Raw genomic sequence first — 16,159 nt, 5'->3', positions numbered from 1 at the left:
GGCTGGCGCTGAGGCAGAGGCCATGGAGGGTGCTGCTTACTGGCTTGCTCCTCTGACCTGCTCAGCCTGCTTTCTCAGAGAAGCCAGGACCACCAGCCCTGGATAGCGTCATTCGCATGGGCTATGCCCTCCTCCCTCCCTCACTGATTAAGAAAATGTCCTACGTGTGAGCTCTTGTCACCTCTAGGTCCTTTTATCCTTCCGCTTCACCCAATGCTTGGCTGTGAGTCTTAGCTCTGTTATGAACTGCTGCTGTGTGGAGCCTCTCGGAGGACACTTTGAAAACAAGCATAGCAGAGTATCACTGATAGTGTCAGGGACTGGACCCCTTCCATGAGGTGGGTCTTGGAGCCCAGGTATTGGTTGGCCATTTCCTCAATCTCTGCTCTATCTGTTTGGTTTTTGTCCCTGCAGGTCTTGTAGGAAGATGAACAGAGCCAACTAAACAGGGCCCAGAGGGGCCTGTGGAGTCTGAAGCACCAATCCACGACCATGTATGAACTGGACCTAGGTCCTCTACATATATGTAGCTGATGGGCAGCTCAGGCTTCATGTGGGTCCACTAGCAAGGGGAGCGGGGGCTGTCTCTGACATGGACTCTGTTGCCTCCTTTTGGATCACTTCCCCCTGATGGGACTCCCTTTAGTCCTCATGCAACTTGATGAGCTGGGGTGGGAGGGCGGGCTCCCCTTTTCTGAGGGATAGGCGATGGGGGAGAAAGGGTGAGACTGGAAGGAGAGAAGGGAGGGGCCTACCACTGGGATGTAACATGAATAAATAATTAATTAAAAATAAAATTAAAAGAAGAAAATGCCCTACAACTGGATCTGATGGAGATTTTTTTTTAAATTGAGGTTCAATTTCATATATACCTTATATCAGGCTGACGTAAAAGTGGCCAGCATACCCATATTATATGGCTCCTGGCCACCTGTAACTGGAGCTCCAGGAGCTTCAATATCTTCTTTTGGCTTCCTTGGGGACCTGGGACTCCAAATGCACACACCCACATATGAATACATGCATGTACATATAATTTAAAAAGTAATAAATCTTTTTTTAAAATAGCTACGATAATATTAGACCTCAACAGACTCAACAAAATCAATTCCTATTATCTCAATATATATGCTTGGGCTGATATAAGGTGACTGTCAATTACCTCATTTACCTGTTATATGGAAACGGCGAGGTATGGTCACAAGTTGGACCTACTTAAAAAGTGTTCTTTTCAAGAATTTCATCCTATTCTCTGATTATAATGGTCTTTGGTGGTTCATTAAAAGCAGTTAATCCCTACTATGAAATCAAATGGAATTTCTCCAAATGCCTCCAGTTTCCAATTCTGCCTGCATTTCAATGAAGCCACAGTCAACCCAATTAGTGAGCTCGCTAATTACACTATTCTTTGGATGGGACTCTATCGCAGACTGAGAGGTCACCCAGACTACAGACTTTCGAGATTTACTTCTGGCTGTTTAAAGTGTGTCTGGTAGGGTGAGCTCAGTACAGCGTGGCTGTTCTTGGACAGCTCATCGTGACTTTACCGTAGAACACTGTTAATAACCAGGCATCTCAGTATGAGATGTGGCTCAGGTGGCAGAGTGCTCGCTTACCTGGCGTGCAGGAAGCCCTGGGTTCCATCTCTTCACTTATGTAGTATGGTAGTAAAATGTCTTTTCAGCATTCAGGAAACGGAGGCAGGAGGATCAGACATTCAAGGTCATTCTTGGTTACATTCAAGGTTAGAGACCAGCCTGGGCTACACTGAGGCTGAACAGAAGCTCACCAGTTTGGCTGGACCAGCCTGCTGGTGGGTCCTGGGAGCCTCCTGTCTCTGTCTCCTCAGGGCTAGGAGTACAGTGTGTTCCACCTTGCACAGCTTTTACCTGGGCACTGGGGATCCGAACTCAGATACTTATGCTTGTGCAGTAAAGCATCTTAACAACTGAGCTATCTCTCTGATTCCTCATTCTACATTTGAAGAAGATCCCTCTGGTTATTATATATTGAGACTAGATTAGGAAAGTGCGTGTGTTAGTTATGGCCCATTTATGTACATTATTCTGCACTTCTCTTAGGCCTTAAGAAAAGGAACATATTATTGGTTGGAGTTGAATGTGTATAACCTATAACCTCAGAGGTCCAGATAAGAAGCTTTCCACATTCAAGTGAGATGGGTTTTCTTTGCTTGTTGGCAGTCAGAATATGCCTACAGCAAGTCAGGCCCTGGGCTCTGGAGCAGAAAATTATTTGAATGACTCCTGTAGAGAGTTATTCATTCAGAAAAGCTGTAAGGCAGTTGCTGACTTGGCCGCCAGGGAGGAAAGTGGCCAGAAGCAGTGGCTTATCTGCTAATATTTGCCCGAGGGCCCTGCTGGATGCTTAGCTCACACAGGGTGACTGGCCGCACACGTTTTGGAACACTGCTTCGTACATGAAGCTGCTAAGCTCAATCAAGCAAGGGACAACAAGGAGAGGAGGGCAGAGCCTTGATCCTGGCTTGCCATTTGAACAGACTGGAAGACCCTGGCTTTGTGGCTTCATCACTGTTAAGGGACCAAGAGCGAAAGACATCAGCATGTACCACTGTTGTGAGAAATCTGGAATTCTGGTTTCCTTAAAAACACAGAAACTGCAGCAGCTGACTATAATTTGCTTCATGCTCTAGCAGAGGCATGGTTTTGCAATTAATATCTGCAATTGTATAACATTTGGAATTCTGGGAACTTTTAGAGGTTGTATAAATGTAAGGGCCCCCAGAAGCAGGGTCAGTAGTTGTTGGTTGCTTAGAGAGGTTGGATGAGGTTTGTTAGTAGCTGTGGTCAAAGAAGAAACAAAGGAAAAATTATTCAGGGATATTCCCAATTCCTCTATCCTTGTTTCTCTCTTATCTAGTGTTAGGGGATGAAACCATGAAATGGGGGAGGAGGGAATAAAGGGTGGAAAAAAGAACCCACAGAGTAGCAAAGACCAGCATAGCACCTTTAATCATGGCTCTGAAGGGCTCTAAGTGGAATCATGCTCACAAACTGTCATTAACGCTGGAGATGTGCTGGGAATTTAACCCAGAACATCTACTGTTGGGTTATCTACTCCACTGACCAAAGCCAGCTTGACACAAATATAGATATAACTGGGAAGAAGGAATTGCCTCCATCAAATTTCCCGGTGGCCACATCTGTGAGGCATTTCCTTAACTGCTACCATGCAGAAGGACACGGCCTACTGAGGGCAGTCCCATCCCTAGGCAGGTAGACCTGAGCTGTAAGAGAAAGGTGACTGAGCAAGGCAGAGGGGAACAAGTCAGTGACTGAGCAGTGATTCTCCATGGTCTGTTTCAGTTCTGCCTTGGCTTCCGTCAACGACGGACTATAACCTGTGAGCCAAAACCAAGCAACCAAATAAAAAAACCAAACCAAACCAAAAAACCCTCTCCTCCTTCAGGTTGGTTTTGGCTGGTGCTTTATCACAACAACAGAAACCAAACAGGAACAATGTATTAGTCGTTCCACTGAAGCCTAGAAAAGTAGGCAGCTTGATGCCAGTTTTTGTTTGTGGAGATTTTTCCTCACAGTGAGCTGAATTTTAATGGTGTCCTGCACCTTTAATCTCTCCACAGATAAGTCATTCATCACCATAAGGAAGACCCCAAAATGAGTTCTGGAGAAATAGCTCAGCCAGTAAGATATTTTCCTTGGAAGCACGAGGACCTGAGTTTGACCACCTGGAACCTACATAAAAAAGCTGGGCACAGTGGCACCTCTAATCTGTTGGAGACAGATTCCTGGGGATTGCTGAGCAGACAGCCTTGTGGAACTGGTGAGAGACTGCCTTAAAAACTGAGGTGGTGGAGTGTGTGTGCACACTCACACGCATGCATCCCCTAGGTACCATGGTGCTGGGGGTGGGGGTGGGGTGGAGACAGACAGACAGACAGAGACAGAGACAGGGCTGGGGGCTAAGGAGATGGAAAGGCTGGCTAAATGCAGCCTCTGAGAGAGACTGGATTCACCCAGGACATAACAGAGTTCAGAGGTGAGCGAAGTGGTCCAGGAAAGGTCAGACAGTAAATAAATACTGTTGCCGCTATAGGTCAGCTAGTCTTTGTCCCAATTACTCAACTCTGCAATTTCAGTACAAAAGCCTCCACAGACGGAGAGGAGGCATGGCTGTTTTCCAGTAACATGTTATTTACAAAAACAGATGACGGGCCAGATTCAGTGCATGGGTCAGGGGGCACCAACTGCTGACAGTTTAAAAATGGGCAGCTGAGGATCTGCAGGCTGGCTTGTGTTCACCAGATGCTCCCAGCCTTGACAGTTCTCACACTCAGAACCAGTTCTCACCATGACAATTCTTAACTGGCCCAATAATGATAACAATAGCAATAGGAAGTTATGCCGTGAGCTGTGCTGCACAACTTATATATGTATTAGCTCATGTGATCATCACAGAACCCCGTTGATGAGTCCTGTGAGAAACATGAGGGACAAGCTCAGTATGTGGTGCACACTTTGAACTTCTGTACCAGGGAGACTGAGGCGGAAGGATCTAAAATTCCAGGCCAGCCTGGAGAACACAGAAAGACCTGTTTCAAAATAATAAGACCGGTCATGGTGGCTCTCAGGAGGTCCTTGCCTCGACATCCGTAATCCCAGCAATTTGGGATCCCAAATCCCAGCAGGAGGATTGCTCAGAGTCTGAGGTCAGCCTGGTCTATATACTAAGCATTACTAGACTTACTCAGGCTATGCAGAATCTAGTCAGAAAGCAGAGATTGTGAACAGGAAGTAGGGCAGGACTATAAATCCTCCAGGCCCTTCCCTAGGGACCCACTTCCTCCAGGGAGACTCAACCTCCTAAAAGTGCCAAAAATTTCCAAAATAGTGCCACCAGCTTGGGATCAACACAACACATGAGCCCACAGTGGGGATTTCACATTCAACTCACAACACTCCCTTATACACACAGGACGAAAGTCAGTTCCTGCAGCTCTGGGCTTTAGACTGGGACCTGCCGCATGAAGTTGGGGCGGAATTTCTTCCCTTCTCCCATCCCCCAGCATCATGTTGGCACCAAGTATTTTAGATTTCAAAACTTTTAGTTAGGAATATTCAACCTGTGCTAAGGAATACTCTTTATTCCACGACTGCAGGGATCCTCAATCTTGCCATTACTGTCAGTGTACGTAAGAGAGCCAAGCTAGGGGCCTTCCTAGGCACTGCAGCGTGCTTACCGTCTTCCTCACATGCACCCACTGGGCAGTGCTCCCTCCCAGACATGACGATCAACGCTGTCTGGAGACGCTGCCAGATTGCCCTCTGCAGGTGGGAGGCAGTGAAGTTGTCCCTAGTTGAGAACTATTACACTATACAGTTCGGAATCTGTTTGCCTATGATAAAGAGCATGAATGGGAATAGATCAACCCATCAGAGTCAGTGGGACCAGCAAGATGGCTTTAGTTCATGAAGGTCCTTGCCATGGAGCCCAGCAGCCTGAGTTTTCTCTCCAGAGCCTAGAACTCACAGGGTGGCCCTCCACATTGCGTGTGTACGTCATCCACTTGCGTGTATACGTCATCCACTCACATGCAAAGAGATGAATACACGTGGGACAAAAAAACTACTGGCTTCTTTGCTCTTTGGATATGGTCAGCACTCCCGACCTGAGGGGTGGGCACCATATTTCGTTTTCTAGGCCCCGTAGATGGGCACATCACTGATGTCCTCAGCGGCCAGTTTCTAACCCCCCCATCGGGGAGACACAAAGCCTGAGATCACAGCTCATGAATATTCCAAGAAGGGTTTATTAGACTTTTAGAAAAAAGTATGCTTGAAAGTCTTCTGGATGTCTGTCTTTCAAAAGTCTTTCAAAGTTATAATATTGTCTCTTGGAGGCTGACACATCACATATAAAGAGACTGTTAACCTTCTAAGTCACTCTCCACCTGAATTTTTAAAGGCAGGCTTCTCACTGGACCGGAAACCTGCTGACCACCCTCCCCTAGGGACCCTGTCTGTGCCCCCGCCTGGCACTGCTGGAGTTGCAGGCATGTGCCACCACGGCCTGCCTTTTACGTGGTGCTAGAAATCTGAGTTCAAGTCTATGCTTGTTCAAAGGGCCTGTTACCCACTGAACCATCTCCACAGCTCCCTTCTCACATTTAACATAAAGAGTGCAAGGTTTGGGGTGTAGTTGCTGTAAGGAAGGACCAGCAAACTCAGCCTCAGTTGAGATGCCAGCCTGCTAGAGCAACCAAACCCCTGAACACTTCTGTCTCGTGGGCAGAAGCCCTGGATGAAAGCAAAATTAAGTTACCTCACAAGCTTCCTTTCAGAGAGCTCTACAAGCCGGCGGGCTGACTCACCTTCCAGAAACTATCCACTTTGCCATACACAAGGGACTGGTTCTGCCTCTTGATCTCGTTAATGTGGTGGATGTCGCTCGAGTTGAGGTGCTGCTCGACCACGAAGCCCAGAAAGCTGTTGTCCGGGGTGTGAGCTGACGTGGAAAGCAAAAGACAGGGACGTGAGCAGTCAGCAGGCAAAGGGCAGCAGCGGGATTACACACGCCACACAGGCCGCCTAACCCACTTGGCTCTCTGCCTCACCCAGGAGCTCACAGTCTAGCCTGATTTCCAGTTTACCATCTCATTTGGGTAAATCAAAACCAAGCAGCATGATCCAGTCTCACCTCTACTATGGCTTACTTTCTGGGAAAAGACGTACGGGGGTGGGGAGATCAGCAAGGAAAGCCCACACGGCCCAATCTGTGAGTTGCGGGTTCCATGAGAGACTGGCTGAAAAAATTAAGTGCCTGGCTGGGGCTAAGTCTGGCAATCAGAGTTTGACGGGGGTGTGGGAGGCGCTTGCTATGCAAGTGTGAGTGCCAGAGTTCTATTACAGATGTGGGAAGAGAAAAGCTGGCTGTGGTCATGGGCGTAGGTAATCCCAGCACTGGTGGCCAGCCAGTCTACGGATAAACTCAGGGTTCACTGGGAGACCCTGCTGATGGATGGATGGATAGACAGACAGATGGACAGACAGACAGACAGATGGATAAAATACCAAGATGGAAGTGAGTGAAGATACTAAACACTAACTTTTAGCATATGTGCGTGAGTGTGTGTGTGTGGAAATGTGTGTGTGTTGTGTGTATGTCTGCATGTACGTGTGTGTGGAGGTCAGAGGACACCTCAGGTACCATTACCTCAAGTGCTGTCGACTTTTTTTTGAGACAGGATCCGTCACTAGGGCTTGGGGTTCGCTGACTGTGTAGTGCTTGGCAGTGAGCCTCTAGAGCTTCCTGTCTCCCCCCTGCTCCTCCCGCCCAGTGCTGGGGTTTCAGGTGTGTGCCATCACACCTGGCCTTCTGTGTGGGTTCTAGGAACTGAACTTGGGGTTTCCTGTGGTTATCGCTTCATCAGTTGGAGCTGTCGCCTCAGCCCTGTATGATTTTCAAGTGTGTTTCACCAGGAGGGGGCTCTCTAATTGGAAGACAACTCTACCTCCCATCTTATTGAGATAGGTAGATTTCCTCTTGTCAGGAGATGGCTCAGTGAAGGCCACACATGCTGACAAGAAAGGAGGCAACTATTGTTTAGTCTGACTCAAATGAAATCACCATAAACAACACAAACGCAAACTCCTCCAGCAACTGAGGCTGGCCATTCAGTTCAGCCTGCACGCTGCAGCTTCAGCCATGGCCATTCACCTTTGGGTACTTAACACAAGTGGAGTGAAGCTTCAGCAAACATCTCTTCTGCTTTGCTCTGGATTTCTAAGAGCCAAGGAATGCTTTGACACAGAAAATTAGTTCAGAAGTTCTGGGGGCAGGGGGAGTAGGGGGCACAGACACAAGTGTGACTACGTATATGAGGTGAAAGCCAGAGTTCAGGAGTCTTCCTCAATCAATTTCCACCTTAGCATGTTTTCACACATTGACTTATTTTATGTGTACAGCTGTGTGCCTGAATGAGGGCAGAAGAAGGCATCCGATCTTCCAGACATGGGGTTACGGCATCAAATCCTCCAGACAAGGAGTTACAGGAAGTTGTGACTTGCCTGACACGGATGCTTTTAATCACTGAGCCACATCTTTAGCCCCTCCCCGCCCCCACAGACAGTGTCTTTCACTGACCTTGAGTTCACTGCTCCGGCCAGACTGAGCTCCAGGGGCCTCACCCCACCCCACCTCACCCCACCCCAGGGCTGGGACAGGGCGTGCTGCACACCCGGCTTTTTCATGCGGTGCTGAAGGCACCCTTCACTACTGAGTGAGCCACTCCCAGCCTCCAGAAACCCTTCAGCCACTTAGAGGTGCCCCAGCTCTGCTCCTGGTCACAAGGGGAGGATGAAAAGAGGGTGCTGGGTGCTTCGGCAAAGGCGCACCTTGAGGAGACGCACGCGGTGCGTGTCACCAGCCAGTCTGCAGGCGGTGTCTAACAGGGTGACAGGAGGAGGAGGTTAACAGGGCTGTGACTGGGGGGCCGTGCCCAGTCAGGACAATCTGTTATTTCATTTCCGTGTTTTTGAACAAGTGCCCAGAGGCAAGGGCCCCGGCTACAGTTAGCTGAGGAGTAAATTACGGAATGAATTCTACGGCCAACAAGAGACAAAGCAAGGACTGGCTGCTAGCTGTTTTTCTGTTTTCCTTCTTTGTAAGGAGCACAGGGGGAGGGCCCACGACCTGGGAAGAACAGGCGATGGGAACAGCCTGCACAGTCTAAGCAGCCTTCCTTTTGTCACTCGCCGAGCCCCAGGCTGGGGTCTGAGGTTCTAGACCTTACGATGATAGTTTTTAATTTTTATTTTCAATAAACTGGTCTAGTGGCTAACTCCATCCTTGAGACACTTGTTCTGCGATTCAGTTTGTCTAAATCTCCATATGGACACTTACGACAGGATGGCTATTTTGTTGAATTTCTATTTCATGGGTCTTATTACATAGCATATTATTATGTAAAACACAATAAAGAAAAAATACACATGCATAATTTTTTTGTGTGTGGAGGATTCTTTTAGCTTATAGCTTGAATGGTGAGAGAGGGGGAGAAGAGTCTATTCTTTTTTCTTTTTTCTTTTTTTTTTTTTGAGGCAGGGTCTCATGTAGCCCATTCACTATACAGCCAAGGATGACCTTGAACTTCTTGGCTTTCTGCCTCCATCTCCCCATGGCTAGGATTACAGTCTGTGGTGGGGACAGACTCCAGAGACCCCCCCTTCGCTAGGCAAGCATGATAACGGAGCCACACCCCTGTCCAGTCTTCCTGCGCTGTGGCACAATTGCCGTTTGGTACTAAATCAACCCCGAGACTATGTGAAAACACACGAAATATAGAAGCTTCCTCCAGAAATTTCGTCCACATTTTGAGAGTTTCAGCTCCCAGTTTCTCTGTGAGATAACTTGAGGAGCAGCACCTTGCATGCTGGGAGCTGAGTACTTCACACACAATAGACACAATGCTGAGCACGCACACCTAACCCTTCCATGTCTCTAGTCTAGGTAACAGTTTGTCATCAGACCCCAGGTTTCTTCAACATGAGGGCAGAGGACCCCCCGGCTCTCTCTCTCTCTCTCTCTCTCTCTCTCTCTCTCACACACACACACACACACACACGTGATTCTAAGTGACCCCAGGCTCCTTGTGGCTGACTACACAGAGCTGCCCAGTAGCTGTGTGCATCCAGACCCCTGTGGAAAGAACCCTCTTCTCAACACAAGCATTCTTCATTCTGCTCATCTTGAGAATCCAAAGCCTCAGGCTGGCTGAAGCTACCTAAAATCACCTTTGGGTGGCTGGGAAAAGGGTCAGTGGTTAAGAGCACGGGCTGTTCTTCCAGGAGACCCAAGCTTGGGTCCTAGCACCCATATATGGAGGCTCACAACCAGCTGTAACTCTAGCTCCAAAAGGGATTCCATGCATCTGGCCTCTGTTGGCATCTGTACCCTGCCCCCCAAATCACACATGTACACACAAGTTTTAAAATCACGATTTTCCATCCGGCTCTAACCTGACCCAGGGTTGCTTTGTTGCTTTGCCTTATGTTGAGAACATAGGCAGCAGCTGAGGTCGGAGGACATCGGGATGAGCGTTTGCAGTCCAGGGAACATGGATGAAATGGCGCTGCAGATGAGGCTCAGGGAGCTCCGCAATCAGTCTACCCAGGAGAGAAACACATGGGATTTCTACAGACCACTCTGATGCCTGAGCTCTCTCTACCATTCTGTTCTGAGCACGTGTGATGGCAAACCCTGCCAACTATAGGGGAGCAGCCGCCGGCCAAGTCTGTGAGGGAAAGTCTAGACCAGGTAGGCTGAGGTGGGGAGGCCCATCCCACGGACTGGGGGTCCGGCCTGAACACAAAGAAGTGAGCACAGCATCCATCTCTGCTTCCTGACTGTGGGCACAGGTGAGCAGCTGCCTCACGCCCCTGCCGCCATGCCTCCCTGCCTTGATGGATGTAATACACACCCCTCCCTCCCACACCTCGCTATGTAGCTGAGGATGACCCTGAAGTTCTGATCTTCCTGCCTCCACCTCCTGAGTGCTGGGATGACAGCAGCATGCCACTCTGCCCTGTTTATGTTGTGTCTGGGATAGAACCCAGGGCTTCGTGCATGCCACTCAACCAACTGAGCCACAGCCCAGATCCTTCCGTGCTCTTAAAAAGCAAATTTAGAATTCTTAGCAAGCGAAACTGACTTTGTTTTCAATTGCATAAATCTCCAAGGTCTGTTTTTCTTCTGGTAAATCTTATACACCTCTGAGAATTTTAAGTTACACTCAGAGTACCCATTCCTAAAGGCAGAACCCCAAGAGCTAGCCAAGGCCGGCTACTCAGCCTTCAGAGCCTCCAGGTCCAAGGGGTGTGACTCATTGTCTGTCTCTCTCCTCTGTACCTTTTATAGCTCAGGCCATATTGATCTTTGACAATAAATAAGTTCTTCCCCCTAGAAACAAATACCTTAATTGCTTTTCCTGTTTATAACTGATGTGTCCTCAGTGCAAAACTTTTTTTTTTTTTTTCAAAGTAACAGAGAAAGACATAAAAAAAGAAGTTACTTATGATCTTACCACCTGAAACTATCCACTATCAGTGGCTTTCTTTATCCACTAGGCTTCAGGCTGAAGCAGACCCTGTTACATTACAACACAGGTCAATATATACCAACACATGCCAGCACAACACAACACACACACACACACACCCCTCCAGAAACTGCTTCAGGGAATCAGGCACAGCGCATACCTGTAGACCCCAGATGCCCAACTACAAACAGAATACACAAAGACATAATTCCAGTGCAACCACTGAAATCTGGGGAAAAAACAAGAATAAGGAAATGTGAGGAAGAGCAGAAGTTGTCAGTGATCAGTGTGCTATAACACTCAACGTGGAAGTAAATTCTCTGCTGGCCTGGTCTACCTCATTTCACATCTCCTAAAGACAGTGGGCCCTGAGGCTTTTCTCTCATCACAAGCTGGACTCTCCGCACTGCACACAGGCCCCAACACTACATCTCCCAAGACCTTGAAGTCTCAATTCCTTGGCTCCAAGTTCAAGTCTACTTCTGGGATTTCTCTTTGTTGGTACAGAAAAGTGTGAAACACACTCAGTGCACAAGAGTCTCAATACGTTCTCACTATTGGTGCATATTTATGTACTACTTATGTAAACACTACTGAAGTGAAACATCAATACATTAGTCACATTAAAGCCGACCAGAGAGGGGTGGAGGTGGAACTTCAGCTCAGTGGTAGAGTGCTTGCCTAGAATGCATGAAGCCCTGAGTTTCACCCCAGTAAAACACAAAGTTTGGGAGTTCAAGGCCATCCTTGGCTACAAAGTGAGTTCAAGGCCAGCCTGAAATACAGGGGAGCCTATTAAAAAAAATTAAAAGGAAAAAATGACCTCTTTGGCACTTTTCGTCTCTGTTCAAAGAAATGGTCTTCCATTGTAGATCACCAGAACAGCCATAGCTGCCCAACAAGCTGGTCTTGTCACATGGGGAGGAAAAGACCCTGTTGACTAAGGTACTGGAGGTCACCGAGGGCAGTGTCTGATAGGGAGGTACAGACACTGTTTTCTATTGTGAAGTCCCAGCCTCAGCACGCCTTGACGTGATGAATGTCTCAGGACGCCTCATTTCCAGCTTATTTCCATATGTCCTGCACTAAGATAGCCCGATCTATGGGAAGCTCTCCATCAACTTGTTACTTGACGGGTTTCACAGTGGCTGATGGTCACTGGCTCTGCATCTTCATCCAGAGTCTGAAGATGCTCGACGGGTCTCACAGTGGCTGACGGTCACTGGCTCTGCATCTTCATCCAGAGTCTGAAGATGCTCGACGGGTCTCACAGTGGCTGACGGTCTGAAGATGCTTGTTTCCTAATCCTTCATTCTGCCTGCATTCGCAGCGCTGCTTTCCCATTGTTAACAGTTTCTTATCATCAACCATTTGACTATCTTCAAATATAATTTGTGCTAGAAAGGCAGGAAGATCAAAGCTGGGCACTTCCCCCTTTATTATTCAGAGTAATGAGATGGTATCCTAGCAACTTGCAAAGGTGACCCACTACATTTTTTGCTTGGCATATTCTCACATCATTCTGGACTCATCAATTGCAGGGTCTCATATGCCTCATGCTAGCTTTGAACTTGCAATGTAGCCAAAGTGTGAAACACCATTCTCAGTTAACGTGATGCTCAGGATGGAACCCAGGGCTTGGGGCATGCCAGCCAAGAGCTCTGACTGAGAGGAATTTCCAGCCCCACTGGCTATTTGTCATCCATCTGATTTTAATCCACTGTAGCCAGTGTTCTCTAGATACTGTTTGGGGATGCTCTGAACCCGATATCATCCCTGTGGTCCTTTATGGTCCCCTTGCCTCCCCTACCTCACATCTGCAGTCTGACTTTGTCTGGGAGGAGGCTCTTTTACATGGAAAAAGCCTGGTCTTTTGAGGAAGCCTAGTCCGAAGGCTTGCACTCGCACAACCTTCATCAGGGTCCTTCTTTTGGTCCTTCTCAAAACAGAGTTGAAAATACTTCATTTGTTTGTGACGCTGTATGGTGTATGCATGTATGCATGCGTGTGTGGTGTGGTGTATGTGTAGGTGTGCATGTCTGTGGTGAGTATGCTTGAGTGTATGTTGAGGATTATGTACGGAAGGCAGAAGCCAGCCTCAGATGCCACTCCTCTGGTACCACCCCCCTTGCTTTCTGGGACAGGGTACCTTCATCCACCCAGAGCTGATTTATGTAATCGGTGGGCCAGCAAGCCCCAAGGCTGCACCTTTCTCTGCCTCCCCAGTGGTGGGATTACAGGCTGAATCAATACGCCCAGCTTTTTACTCGTGTTATGGGAATCAAACTCAGGACCTCAGGCTCATGGCAAATGCTGCAGCAATGGAGTTATCTCTCCGCCCAGTATTTAGTTCTTATGATGTCACTAATATCCTTTCAGACTGAGGATCGCCCACGGTCTCAGTGTCAACGCTGTAAATATGCCTTCCTCGTGGCGATGTCGTGGCTGCCCCACCTCCCTCTAACAGCCTCAAATAGCCATGTGAACATTCTCCACTGCACGGCTTGCTTTCAGCCTTAGGGGTGGCTGCTACTGTTTTGCCCTGTGGGTTCCTTTCTTAAGAGGCATTCGACTGCGTCAGCTTTACCCCGATTTCTGCTGAATCCAGGAACTCTATCGCTCCTCCAGGTTAAGAGAGTACTGCCTGCTTCTGGCTTTCATTACATTTTAAACAGAGAGCTTTCACTTGAAGGAACTCATTCCCCTGAATGCATCTGTCCACAGTACGAAAGCAGGTTTGCAGGGTGCCGAGTCCCACTCTTCCTCAGGAGAAGACTCCACAGGGTACGGCCACCGTGTCTCAGAAAGCACGTGTACACACAGGCTGTACCTCCTGGTCCTAACACGGGCTGCTGCTGTGTTGACTGGACGGCATGTCTATCCAGACTCGGAACTTTGTAGCAGAGGCAGAGCCCAGGCAGACTCTAATCATGCCTTGCCATGCTGATGGCCATCTGTCACCTGGTGCACCAAGTACTAGTTTGCTCCCTGAACTGTGCCCCTGGACAGGGGGCAAGAACAGGATGATATAACTCTGATGATGATGATGATGATGATGATGATGATATCTATCATACACACAGCATGCTCTCACCAAACCCTCTGGGCTCAAAAGAACATGTACACAGCTTCCCCCCCACACCTTTCTGTGTGTGTGTGTGTGTGTGTGTGTGTGTGTGTGTGTGTGTGTGTGTGTGTGTGCGCGCATTTGGCGGGGGGATGTGCATGTAGAGTTTCAGAGACAACCTCTGACATCCTTACCATCTGCGTTTTTTGGAGACCAAGTGGGCTGCGCTGACTGGCCACTGATCTTGCAGGATCCAGCTCTCTCCTCCTCTCCCCCAACATGGGGATGGCAAGTGCACGCCATCACACCTGGGTTTTCCCATGCTTCCTCGGGTCCAGCTCAGGTTTTCACAAGCCCTCTACGAACTGAGGCATCTCCCCAGTTCCTAAACAGGAGCTGACTTTTAACATGGCTACCCACCAGCTGTAGACCCATACACCCTTCTTAATTCTCCTCTTCCCAGACTTAATTCCCAAGAAGGCACATGTCCAGAGACATTCAGGGGCCAAGGAAAGGATCACCTCTGGGCAGCTGCATAAGGCACAAGGAGCAGCCGCAAGGAGGAAGTCACTGCAGTCATCTCTAGGGCCTGGACTCAGCCACGGAAATCGACTGGCATTTCAGAAATTCATTTCAGCACAGAAGCACCTAGATAACTTTAGAAAGGGGGAGTTCTCTATCCTTAACCTTCAAATAAATGGTTTCATTCAAGTGATCTAACATTTCCAAAATAGAATGTACCCTCCTGGTGGAGATGGGGACTCAATCATAACGCTGGCATAAACTGTCTAGTTTGGTACTTGGTTTCACAGTCTGTTGCTAATTAGAAATGAGGCAAAAGCATGGAAATGGAGAGCAACAGGAAGAACCAGAGATGACAGGAAAGGGCTTTCATGGAGATGTCTTAGAGTCCAGAAGCAGGGCCAGTGAATGTAGCAGTTGGTATGAGATTTGTAAGATCCACTATGTTGGTGAACTATCATGACCTGTTTGAGCACACAGAGAAGTGGACTCAGGCAGCAAGGTCTGAATCTCCCACTTCAGACCCAAGCATCTGTCTCACAGCATCCTGCAAGGCCCCTTGCCTGAGGAGAAGCTGGCCCGTGACCCTGTGGCCGAGAAGAGGGAATGAGAAACAACCCGATAGCACGACTTCAGGACAGCCAGGGAGGGAAGAGTCTCCAGTGTTTTACTGCTTTGTGGGTTCCTCTTCCATCTTTGTCCACCCCCCTTCTTCCCTTTCAGCCCTTAACGCTAGACATGAGAGAAACAAGGATGGAGAGGAAAGGAAAGAGATCCCTGAATAAAGCCAGGGCTTGGAAAGAGAGCAATGTCCTACTGAGGAGCACTGAGTTCCTTGGGACAAATTTGATCTTCTTCATCAGGATATCTAATTTCTTCTTGTTGTTGCTTCTTTGCACACGACTACTTAACAAACCGTGACCAACAGCAACCAACAATCCAACCTGGCTCTGAAGCCCTAGCATTTATATGCCCTCAGAAAAGTCCCAGAATTCTAAAGTTACACAGTCACAGAAACCATCTGCAGCTGAGAAAATCATGCTCCTACCAGAGCTATAAGACCCAGTTTGACGACCATACCCCTCTTTACTCTATCAGGCTGCTCCAGTTGTCGGTTAAATGTTGTATGTACCCACGTTGATGTTTCTACCTGCTGTTGGTTTTTTTTAAGCTTTTGCATGCTATAAGCTCAATAAAGTTACTCATTTGAAACTACAGCTATAGCTACTATAGGTGCATGTGGACGCAGAAGGGGCTGGAGCCCGGTGTCTTCAGTTGTTCTCTACTCCATGCTGAGGCAGTCTTTCAATCAGCCACTGACTGACTATTCCAGCTAGCCAGCTTGCTCCAGGAATCCACCCACAGAGGGCTGGGACTACAGGCATTGCCACTAATGTTACCTGTCCTTTATATGTGTTTGGAGACCAGAACTCTGGTCCTCAGGCTTACATGGAAGTGCTTTCTCCATAGCTCTG

General features: G+C 48.2%; 1 protein-coding gene across 1 annotated transcript in view; it reads right to left on the bottom strand.

The window, feature by feature from the left end:
* Positions 1-16,159, bottom strand: part of Mgat5 (alpha-1,6-mannosylglycoprotein 6-beta-N-acetylglucosaminyltransferase) — a 275,296-nt gene that overhangs the window by 63,553 nt on the left and 195,584 nt on the right. Inside the window, exon 12 of the mRNA XM_055602025.1 lies at positions 6,371-6,504. Coding sequence (XP_055458000.1) covers positions 6,371-6,504 — 134 coding nt within the window. The remainder of the gene's footprint in view (positions 1-6,370; positions 6,505-16,159) is intronic.

The sequence above is a fragment of the Psammomys obesus genome, unplaced genomic scaffold, assembly GCF_907164565.1.
Source record: "Psammomys obesus unplaced genomic scaffold, mPsaObe1.curated_primary_1811, whole genome shotgun sequence".
NCBI classification, from domain to species: domain Eukaryota; kingdom Metazoa; phylum Chordata; class Mammalia; order Rodentia; family Muridae; genus Psammomys; species Psammomys obesus.
The sequence above is the reverse complement of the archived record's forward strand: the minus strand, read 5'-3'. Positions and strand labels throughout refer to the sequence as shown.